The sequence below is a fragment of the Poecile atricapillus genome, chromosome 36 (genome assembly GCF_030490865.1).
Source record: "Poecile atricapillus isolate bPoeAtr1 chromosome 36, bPoeAtr1.hap1, whole genome shotgun sequence".
NCBI lineage: Eukaryota > Metazoa > Chordata > Aves > Passeriformes > Paridae > Poecile > Poecile atricapillus.
In genome coordinates, this window is record NC_081284.1 from 1586274 (window position 1) to 1597771 (window position 11498).

The 11498-nt window shown below is 54.3% G+C and overlaps 1 protein-coding gene across 1 annotated transcript; it reads right to left on the reverse strand.

Moving 5' to 3' along the window:
- Positions 1-4002: 4002 nt before the first annotated feature.
- On the reverse strand, positions 4003-11246 carry LOC131591003 (endogenous retrovirus group 3 member 1 Env polyprotein-like). The gene is made up of 3 exons (XM_058861422.1): positions 11168-11246; positions 5055-6732; positions 4003-4123 (listed from the first exon to the last, which is right to left on the reverse strand). The coding sequence occupies exons 2-3, from the start codon at positions 6224-6226 to the stop codon at positions 4003-4005; spliced, it is 1293 nt and encodes a 430-aa protein (XP_058717405.1). The 5' UTR covers positions 6227-6732; positions 11168-11246.
- Between the last annotated feature and the right edge of the window lie 252 nt (positions 11247-11498).

The window sequence follows — 11498 nt, forward strand, 5'->3', positions numbered from 1 at the left end:
TGCAGCCACCTATACCTCCTACAATGCCTCCCTGTGGAAGGAGAGCAAAGGTTGAGTCTGGAATGGAGCTTGTGGGGCTCAGGGGGTCACAGGGGTCCCCAGGAGCCGTGGCTGCCCCCGCTCTGAGGGGGAAATTCCCCTCTGCTCCCCCCAGTCCCCCTCTGGCCCGTTTCACCTGAGCCCTGATCCCGCAGGGAGCACGGTGGGGATGGAGGGAGGAGAGCAAGGGGGGTTTGGGGCTGAGGAGGAGGAGGAGGAGGAGGAGGAGGAGGAGGAGGAGGAGGAGGAGGGGACAGAGTGGGACATGAGGGCCCCAAGGACGGTGAACTGGGGGCCAGTTGGACTGGGGGGAGCTGGGGGCCCAAGGGATGGGGCTGGGGGTGTTGAAGGGAACAGGAGCTGGGGAATGTGGGTGGGGGGCAGGAATTCCAGTGGGGGCCGTGGGGGCTGCAGTGGGGGGTGGGGGGGGCAGGAGAAAGCAGGGCCAGAGAACCAAAATTGATGGGTTTGGGAGGGGCTGTCGAGGAGGGGGATCTGGGGACAGCAGCCACGGCCAGTGGGACAGGGAAAGGACTGGAGGGAAAGAGGAGAGGAAATGCACTGGGCACGGGGCTCCTGGGCCTGACTGGCTGCACTGGGATGGGCTGGAACACTCTGGGGACCCTGGGGAAGCCTTGGCAAGCTCCGGGGTGCACTGGCATGCCCTGGGCTGCCCTGGGCTGCCCTGGAGGGTCCTGGCCAAGAGAGGAGAGGGTCTCACCCAGCAGAAGAACTCGGGGTACCCACCTGGCTGTTGCCAATGCCACCAGCTTGCTGTGGAGAGACCATGAGATGTCAGGGGTCACTGGGGTGTCCCCAGTCCCAGCAAAGGTTGGGGGTGACCAAATTGCCCCCCCCAGCTCCCCCACGGGTGCCCCCAGCTCCAGGACTTACCCCGGCACAAATCGTTTCATCACCGCTGCCATCCATGGCCTGGGGAAGGAAGGAAGGAAGGATGGAGAGCAAAATGTTGGTGAGGATTGGCCCTTGTGGGGCTGGGGGGGAGCCCAGGTGTCCCCAGTGCCCCTCCCCAGCCCACGGCTGTGCCGTGCTCTGAGCAGGGGGTGCCAGGGCATTTGGGGACACCGCTGCAGGGGGAAAGGCAATGGCCAGAGGGGAAAGGCTGGAAAGAAGAGCCTGGGAATCATCCCGGGCTGGGGGGGGGCATTTCCCAGTTTGTGCCAGTTCAGCCTGGCTTGGCACTGGAGCGCTTGAGCCCAGCTGGGCCAAGTTCAGCCCAGTCTGCTGGGCTTGAATGGGTTTGGACCTCTTGGTGCCGCCTCAGCCCAGGTTGGGATGGGCCTTTGTCCTTGGCTGGGAAACACAGGAGGTGCTGGGGAGATGCCCCAGGGGAGCAGGAGGGTGGGATGGGGAGCCCCAGAAGGCCGGGATTTGGGGGGAGCAGGGCAGGAAAGCGCCGGGGCCCTGCCAGGGAGGAGCCGGCTCCGAGCATCCCATGGGGAAGCCGGGCTGCGGCAGCGGGAGTTCCATGGTGGGAAGGGGAAGGACAGAGGCGATGGTGGCGAGGAGAAAGCGGCACCTCCTGGGGCCGGAGAGCCCGGCCGAGCCCCTGGGCTGGGAAGAGCCGCCAGGCCTGAGCCCAGCCCGGGGCCTTGGAGCCGCACCTGGCTCTGTGCTGGGAGGCACAGCAGGATGGAGAAGAGCAGGGCCACGGCGAGCACAGCCACCTTCATCTTCCTCTTCCTCCTCTGCCAGTGAGTGGGGAGCGCTGGCTGAGGCTGCCCCAGGTGAGGAGCACCTTTATCCTGCCGGGACTCCTCCCTGCGCCCTCCCCAAGAGCCCCCAGGCCAAAGGCCGGCTTGGCACAGCCCCCAGCCCTGGCCACAAGCCCAGGCCTGGCACAGAGTCCATCCCAGCTGCGGCACGGATCCAGCCCCCCTCCCCGCATCCCTGCGGCTTCCTGCACGGGGCAGCTGCCCCTGCAAGGGCCCAGGCCCCCGCGGCTGCCAAGGGGGGCAGGCAGGGAGCCAAAGGCAGCTGGGGACAAAGCCTGTGGGGACACCCCCCAGTCCAGCACAATCCATCCTCCAACCTGCCCCAGCTCCCGCTGACCCTGCCCTGCCGGAGCTTTCCCCGTTCACGGGCTCTGAACAGACGTGCTCCTGTTCCCGGATCAGCAGCTCACTGCCACATGGAAAAGTTCCCAGTTTGGTGTCTGATGGAGAGCTGGGTTAGAGAAGTGACCAGGGGGGTCTCAGGTCCAGCTGTTCCATCCTGGACTGTGTCCCTTCCTCTCCCTGAGCAGGACTGGGAGCAGCTTGGGAAATGTCTGATCTTCCTGTCCTCCTTTCTGTGAGATTTTTTCCACTCTCGGGTTCCAAGTGGATTCCTGGCCTGGCCGTTCTCCCCAGGCTGTGACCACAGGGAGCTGTTGCAGTGGGTCACAGGAGGGAAAAGTGGAGCCTGTTGTCCCCACCTTGACATCTCCCTTCCCAATTCCCCAGAGCCCTCCAGCTGCCAGATTCCCTCAGCAGCTGCGGTGTGGGGGACAGGGGGGAGGCAGGACAGCAGCAGGGGCTCTCAGTCCTGCTGTCCTGGTGTCCCTGGGATAACTGGCTGCTGAACACTTGCTGCCCACAGCAAGGCCTTGCCAGCTCTCCCCATCGCTTTCTCCGGCTGTGCCGCGCTCCCGTTCCTGCTGGAATTGTCACAGCAGCGTTTGGGCTGCCCTCGCTCTGCTCCGTGGGGGCTTCCTGGGAGCTGCTGTAAAATCCTGGCCTTGATCTTCCCCAGGCGTTGGAGCTCTGTGCTGGGCCAGCCCTCTGCTTTGGGGATGGACACAACTCCCAGTTTCACTTTTTGCCTCTTGTCCTCCAAGGTGTTTCCAGCAGAGGACACACAGAATGGCACAGAAGTTTGTTGTCTCTGTGTTGTCATGTAAACAAAGGAATGGTTGGGTAGTGGGGGAAAAAAAAGGGGTTTTCTGGAGGTTTTATTCTGGTTTTCTTATTCTTGTAGTTTTGTTAATAAACTTTCTTTATTCCTTTTAAGTTTTAAGCCTGTTTTGCTCTTGTTCTAATCCACATCTCACAGCAAGAAATCAGTAAGTTTTCTAGTAATTTTTTTAGTTACTGCTTTAAAACCATGACACAGTGTCACCTCCTGTCACCCCTGGCCATGTCACCTGCACACCCCTGGCACTGTCACCTCCTGTCACTTGCCCCCGCTGTGCCTCCATCCTAGGTGTGCTCCCCCTGATTCCAACAATTCCTCACTGTCTTGAACGTCCTTGTGAAACTGCAGTCCTCCTGGAGGTTTTTCTCAGGAAGAGATTCTCAGTTTTTGCCAAGGTTCTCCAATCTTTAGGAAGATCCCCCAGGGATTTGCCCCACCCCAAAGCAGTGCAGCCGTAGCCAACAAGGTGGGGAAACACAGGCGGCTCCCTCTTGCTGGCACCTCCAGCAGTCTGGGAATTCAACCCAAGCAAGTTGAGGAGGGAGGGAGAGGCACGAGGTTCAAAGCAAGGGAGCCCCAGCATCAACTCTGTGTGACACAGCTGGGCCCGTCCTGCCCCTGCTCCACGTCCAGGGAGGGGAACGGGGTGTGATGAACGGGCCAGGAGACCAGCTCCTTTTAAAAAGGCCTTTATTAAACAGGACAGCTCTGGGGTGGGGGCCCGAGGGGTCGCGCACACCGCCTCTGCTCCCACTTGGACACCGCAGAAGAGGAGGATCCGTGCAGCTTTGTCACTAGGGCAGAGCTGGGCCTTCCTTCCTCACGGGAGTCCCCGGGAAGACTCGTTCTCTTGGCCTCGTAGCCTAGGGTGTCATCCCAGTCGAGTCCCCTCGTGGTTATGTCGGCCTCTGGAGGGAAGTCAGGGGACTCCTCTGGGTCTTCCTTGTTCGATGGTACTGGTTTTATTCCTTCCCTTTTGTGTGGCTCGTTGTCTCGGGGTTTTTTCCAGTCTGGGTGCGTCCCATGAGTCTCTGGTCTCTCTCTCGTTTACATGAAAGTCCTTATGTCATCCTCCTCCTCAGGGCCCAACTGAACAAGGTACAGCAGCTTGGGGCAGGGGTACAGTGTTGCCATGTGGGAGTCTAGGAGCAGTGGGGGCAGGGCCTGGCTGAACACGGAACAAGAAACACAGGGTACAGCAACTTGGGAGAGGGGGCAGGGCCTGGCTGAACACGGAACAAGAAACACAGGGTACAGCAACTTGGGACAGGGGTACAAGGCAACTTGGGACAGGGGTACAAGGTAAGTAAACCTGGGACAAGGGTACAAGGTAAGTAAACCTGGGACAGGGGTACAAGGTAAGTAAACCTGGGACAGGGGTACAAGGTAAGTAAGGGGTTTACAAACAGTAATATGGTAACAATATTCAAATTATTCTTAACAATATCCCCCCTCTTATATTTTGATCGGGCTCTAGCCCGCATCAACCTTTAACTTCTGGCTCTTGGAAATATTTCTCTCTTAATTCTTGATATTGCTCATATATTTCCCTAGCAGTTTTGTGCTCTTGATCCTGACTTTGAGTTTCCATTAACATGATCCTGGCCTGTTTCTTATCTTTTATTTCAGGGATCTGAATGCTAGCTTGTACTGTGGTAGTCACTGTCCTGATTATACAGGGGAGTAAACAGGGTAAGAACAGAAAACTCGCAAATGCACAGACAGCAATGAAGACTATTTTTTTCCACCACCCTCCCTTGAAGGACCAAAGGTCATTCCACCAGTCTGAGTTCACCAGAGGAGTCCATTCCTGGGTGCCCACATAAGCTACCTTTCGTATTTCCTTTGAGATGTTTCTAATTACCTCACTCTTATCATCTATCTCCAGGCAACATTCGGAGGAATTAAACTTCCCACAAATGCCTCCCTCATCTGCCAATAGGTAGTCTACCGCCAGCCGAATCTGGTAAACTACAGCCCTGGTTTGTGCCAATTGGGTGCTAATGTGGTCTAAAGCAAGGGCAGTTCTGTTTGACACCACTTCCAATACTGCCTGGAGACGGATGATTCGATTTAACATATAGACTGGGGTACGATACCCCCAGGATCCATCCTGGGCCCACGTGGCTGGTCCATATGTCTTAATTATTTCTTCAGGGGTCCAGATCTTCCCCTTCCATTTTTGATTACTTCCTAGGTCTATTACATGCCTCCTCTTTCGGCTGCCTTTTTTTAAGTTATCATACAAGGGGACTCCCAAGTATGATCCTGATTCCTTGGGTAGGAGGAAAAAAGCAGGCTTTATTATCCCAATTGTGCAACTTCCCGCCCAATCCCCTGGGAGGTGGGTATAGGCAGTGCTCCCACAAATCCAAAATAAATACTCAGGGGCCTTCCAAAAAGTGTCCTGTGTGTCGGTAGGATGTTCCCAATATTTTGAGAGTTCTCTTAACCCCCAAAAAGGGTTTATTCCCTTTTCTGCACACTCATGCAGTTTGTACCCCTCATGATAAATACACCCCCTTTCCTTTCTCCCAATGGCCCAATACCTGTTTGGTTCTTGGGGGATCCACCTGCTACCTGAGTCTTTCACAGTTAGGTATCTTTTGCAGGCCATTTTTCCCACAGGGGTTTTGTATTTTTTTCCTGTCCTTTTAATGCATTCTTCCCCGATCACCCTTGTTTTCAAATCCCATTGTTCTCGTCCCCTGTTCCCCATCTGGGGTTTCTGCTCAGTTAATTTCCACCTTAAGATGTCTAAAGGTGCCAAGCTGATCCCTTCCCAGGGCCAAATATCTGACATCTGGGTGTTCCCACATACCCAACAATTGGTTAAGTTTAACTCTCTGCTGATTCTCTCCATCAAGTCAATGAATAGGTTCTTACCCAGTGTTTCATCCAGATTACCCTTCTTTATCCTCAATTGTTTTTCCTTTATTACATCATTCAGTCCCTCTTCCTCAAAGCAGAGCCAGGATTCTCCTACAGGGCATTCTCCAAGCAGGCGTTGCCTAAATGAGGCAGTATTTCTAGTAATCCAATATGTCTTTCCCTCCTCCTGGCAGGTTTCCAGTTGGGTATGATCAAAACAGGTGGGATTGATGTTTGTGTGGACTCTCATCAGTGATCCTAGATCCTCTCCATCATATAGGGGATAGTAGCACTTTGTACATGCTTCTCCACCGCCCCCTATCCCAAGGCTCACTAGCTGGACCAATATCAGTCCACCTAAGAGTCCGGTATGAGCTAGTTTCATTTTAGGGAGCTTCATGGCTCACCTCCTTTTTAGCCTCACCCGGTCTTGCCTCTTAGGTTTGGGGATCGGGAGAGATGGGGATCAGGAGAGATGGTATGGTCCTTCTCTTCCCACCTTTTCTTTAATTTAGTCGCCTTTTTGGAGAATGTTCTGTGGGAGAAGTTAATGGGGGGGGTTTCCTATTAAACCAACTTTACTAACATCAAAATACTTAACAGCAATAACCACAACAACAACTTAAAGAACACTCCCGGCTTAAACCAACACACTCAGCAGAGTTCTGCAGTCTTTGTTTCAATTCTTTTTCTCTCAGTCTATTTCTGGCTGCCTCTTAAGAGTCACTTTTAGACTGGTAGGATCTGTAATGGCAGTCCACTTGGGGGAATTCGTGGAGTATTTTTCTGTGCCTTGTCCACAGTCAGGAGGAGGTGATACTGGTCCTTTTACACGGGAGACGTGAGTCCACCCCTTTTCTTGGGTCCGAATAGCAGCGTGGGTCACCAGCAGGACCTGGAAGGGACCTTCAGATTTTGGGGTTAAGGGGGTGTCTTTCCAGGATTTTAATCAATACCCAATCCCCCGGATTGATCTGGTGAATGTTTGTGTCAAGTGGGAAGGTTTGGGGGAGATATCCTCTCTTTCTTAAGTTGTTTAGGGTCTTTCCAATTGTCTCTAGGTACTTTTTAGCCATTTCTTCCCCTTCTATATGATCTCCAGTGCTATAAGGGGTCATTAGAAAGGGGAGCCCAGACATCATTTCGTATTGGGAGGCCCCAAGGTCAGATCGTGGCCTGGTTCTGATTCTCAGGAGGGCGAGAGGCAAACACCTTGCTCATTAGGCACTTGACTCAGGAGGGTGTATGGGTTTGACACCACTGGGTGCCTGGTAACAGTCCTCTTATTTACCTCCCTCAGGTCCTGGACTAACCTGTATTTCCCTTCTGCCTTTTTGACAGCCAGAATCGGGGTGTTATGGGGGGACATGCATGGCTCTAAAATGCCTTCTGTCAACAGGTGATCAATGACAGGGGCCAGTCCTTTTCTGCCCTCTAGGGACATTGGGTACTGCCTGATTCTGATAGGAGAGGTTCCTTTCTGGATTTCTATCTTTACTGGGGAAATGTCTAAATACCCAAACTTTCCCTCTTCTGCCCAAACCTCAGGGTTAATCTCTTCTATATCTTCTGTTGTTAGCTTCATCATATGGACCACCATCTTTCCGTTCACTGGTATTATTCCCACCCCCAGCTGCACCTGCAAGTCCCTTCCCAGCAGGTTAGTCTCCAAATCTGGTAGATACACAAAGTCTGCATAGCACTGCCGAGAATTTCCCTTTACTTCAACATTTCTTATCACAGGAGCCATGAAGGGTTTTCCCTCAGCTCCTAACACTTCACAAACTTTGTTACTTAAAAACATTCCAGCTGGGAGCTTGTTCAAACTTGAACGGTCTGCTCCCGTGTCTGCTAAAAATTCAACCTCCTCACTCTGGGGACCTACTTCAAGGTTTACCAGGGGCTCTTCTCGGTGTTTCATCGGGTCCCCTAATACATACAGCCCCTGACACCCCTAATCACAAGCTTCCTCTCCCCTCAAGATTTTCTCCATGACATCCTGCTCTCTAGCTATTGCCTCATCCAGAGATAATTTTTTGCAGTCCCTTTTGAGATGCCCAGTCTCTCCACAGTAATAACACCTCCCACTCCCTCGAGGGTTCCCAGGGTTGGTCCATGGAGGCATAACGGATTTCTTCCTATCTCCCTCCAACTGGGACTTTGGCTTTCCATCACCTGGCTGATCCCTATCTGCCTGATTCCTGACAATCTCCCTGGCTACTGCCACCATGAGCCTTGCCTTCGTCTTTGTCTTCTCCTCCTCTCTCCTCAAGTAGACTCTTAGAGCCTCCTTCAATAGCTCATTGATCCCCTTTTCTTGCCAGTCGTCTAATTTTTCTAGCTTCCTCCTGATATCAGGCCAGGACTTAGTGACAAACTGGACTTTTAAGAGTACCTGGCCCTCAGGACTGTCGGGGTCTATGTTTGAATATAGTTGAAAATTTCTCCTCAACCTATTCAACCAGGTGGCTGGAGTCTCGTCCTTCTCTTGGGTCCCATCAAAGGCTAGTTTTGTGTTATTACCACGGGGAACTGATTCCTTAATACCCTTCACTATTAGGGACCTGTAGTCCCTCATGTTCCGCCTTCCCTCCTCCCTGTTAGGATCCCACCCTGGATCTACCTGCGGGAGCTTATACTCTCCTGGGAGTCCCGATCTATTCTCCCTTTCCCAGATCCGTATCCCTGCAGTACGGATCATGGCGACCTCTTCAGGGTTAAATAAGATGTTTAAAATAGAGTTTAACTCCCCCCAGGTGTAAGTGTTTGGACCCAGGAACTGGTCTACCTGGTTGGCTATCCCTACTGGGTCTTCAACTAGGTTCCCTAGCTCTTTCTTAAATCCCCGGACTTCTGAAGCTGTCAATGGGGCATTGACAAACCCTACCCCTCCAGCTACTCCTCCCATAGGGACTTCTCTTAGGGGAAGGAGCTTAGTTGTCTTAGATCGTGTGTGACGGTAGGGTCCATCTCCAAGATCCTGTTCCTGACTAGAAGTGGGAGTCATAGGGACCTGCTGGTTGTTAGGAGGAGGATTAACCTTGGGGGTACTCAGCTCCCAGTTGGGAGGGGGCAAAGGGACAGTACTAGGCGAGGGAGAAGAAACTTGGTCTGATATAGGGGTTTCTGGAGGTAAGGGAGAGGTGACAAGTAGATTAGAAGGGACTGGGGCCACCAATGGTGGTGGGTTTAAGGAAAAGGGTATCGGGATGGTAGAGGAGGCTGAAGATGTAGAGGGGGATTGGTTTGGGTGGAAAGGGTTTGAATTGGAAATACAGGGGTCTCGTGGGGATGATGCAGAAGAGGAAAAAGTCAGGGAATTAGGAGGAGAAGTCTGGGGTGCTCTTGGGTATGCAGGAGGAGGGGGTAGATGATCTAGGGGGTCCCATCTACTACCTGTTTCGCTAGCCTCCTTTTCTTGCTTCCTACTTTCTTTCCCTTCTCCCTTCTGTTCCTTTAACTTGCATACCTTCACCATCTCTGTGTCCACTCTTTCTTTCAGCCACATGGCTGCATAACTGATCTCCTCTGGACTCGAGCCTTTTCTGGTTTTCAGATGCTGGTACAGTTGGGAGCACATCCAAGGATCTTTAGTACCGTACCAAGGCCATTGTCCTTGCATCTCTAGTTTGGGCCAGACCTCTATACAGTAATGGATCATCTTGATCCGGTCTAGGCCCTTGGCGGCCTCTTGTGCATCCCAGCAATTTAACATTTGCCCTAGTGGGCTATCAGGGGGAATGGTTCTGGTGGCCTCTTCATCTTCCTTGGGACCTACACTCTTACTTAGACACTGTCCCATTGCTCTTTTGTCTATGGGCCTTAACTTAAAACTTACGGTGCCTCTACCCGAACGAAACTAGAACTGACAGGCAACACAACCTCTAAACAACTTAAAACTGGCCCTTACTTAAACTATACTTTATAAAGGTGCCCCTACTCAAACTGAAAATCTGTAACGACGGGCAACTGACCTTTCAAACTTCAACAAAAAACCACTTACACTCCAGGAACTCACTCTCTCCTTTCACACTAGGGAATACACTCAATCTCACACAGGAATCTGCACCCTTTCTTACACTCGGCCGGCCTTCCACTCACACTTCGAACTTTCTGGGGCTTGCAGTCTCCGCTTGCCCCTGGGGTTAGGTCCCAACGGGGCTTGCAGGCTCCGCTTGCCCCTCCCTACACCCCAATCACGTTCCCCTCACGCCTCGCCTCCCTGACCCCTTTGCCAGCGAAGACTATGAGCACTCCTGGGTCGACGTCGAGGGGACCCTAGCACTAGACACTCCTGGGACCTTCCCCCATCCCTGTCTTAGTGCCGTCCACAAGGTTTGGTCAGCAGGGCTCACCCCGGAACCCCCTGCCCCTCCGCTCCCTGACTATCCCCCTTCCCCAGTGAGAATAGCTTCTGCGCGAGGGCTGAGTGTAAGTGAGTGGTGGGAAAATTCCCCCTTGCCTCCTAGCCACTCCGCCCACCAGGGAATGGCTTCGGCTAAGGGATGCGTGAGTGTTTTACTCTAGCTGCCTTGCCCGCCCGCGCAGACTACCTGCCCCTGTGCTCTCCGGCAGCAGGTTGACGACCTCCCTTCCCAGGAACCCCCTGAGCCGAGACTGAGCCGCGACAACTAGAGCCTTTCAGCACGTCCTGTGTCACAGACCCTGGGAAGCGAGGGCCCTTCGCTGACCGCCTGGTGCCGGTAGGGCCTGGGGACCCCCAATTCCAATTCCCCGGTCAGGTCGTCTTGAGTACCCAAGCGGGGGGGGTGTGTTCACTCACACCTAACCTAGGCACCCCCACACACCACCCCGGGAGTTACCTAGATTTCCAATTCCCCAAGCGGGGGGGGTGTGTTCACTCACACCTAATCTAGGCACCCCCACACACCACCCCGGGAGTTACCTAGATTTCCAATTCCCCAAGCGGGGGGGGTGTGTTCACTCACACCTAACCTAGGCACCCCCACACACCACCCCGGGAGTTACCTAGATTTCCTGCGTGTGACTCTCACTTGCCTAGGCCTTCCACACGCCCAGAGCAGCCTAGGCCGCTTAGCCCTTTTCAGTAGAGGGGCCTACCCCTATGTGTGCCACTCATCCACTTAGGTACCCTCTGCACACTCAGAGGGGGGGGTTTTATCCCCAGGAGACGCCTCACTCGTTTCTCTGGGCCCAACTGGGCCTCTTTCGCTTCCTGCCGTTCCCGGCCGGCCCCCTCGCGGGAGTCCGGAACCGCGGTACTGGGCAGTCCACACTCGCCCCGGGGGTCCGAGCTGCCAGCCCCCGTCTCACTCACACCACACTCGTTCGCCTCCTACTCCCGCCACCGGTGGCTTACCCAATCCGGCGCTCTTCTGCGCTGCTGATCCCAGGCTGTCCTTCTGGTCCAGTATAGCCAGCTGTCCCCCGGAGGCCCGAGAGGGCGGGCGGCCGTCCCGTCCCTGGTCCTCTTCGGGGCGTGGCTATCCCGGACGAGCCCCCAAGCTGTGATGAACGGGCCAGGAGACCAGCTCCTTTTAAAAAGGCCTTTATTAAACAGGACAGCTCTGGGGTGGGGGCCCGAGGGGTCGCGCACACCGCCTCTGCTCCCACTTGGACACCGCAGAAGAGGAGGATCCGTGCAGCTTTGTCACTAGGGCAGAGCTGGGCCTTCCTTCCTCACGGGAGTC

Excerpts from the sequence above, each read along its gene's own strand:
- LOC131591003 (XM_058861422.1), bottom strand. The coding sequence starts at position 6,226 with ATGAAGCTCCCTAAAATGAAACTAGCTCATACCGGACTCTTAGGTGGA. Across the intron at positions 4,124-5,054 it reads GCCCAGGATGGATCCTGGGG|CCAGGCCCTGCCCCCACTGC; the intron begins GTATCGTACCCC and ends TTCCGTGTTCAG.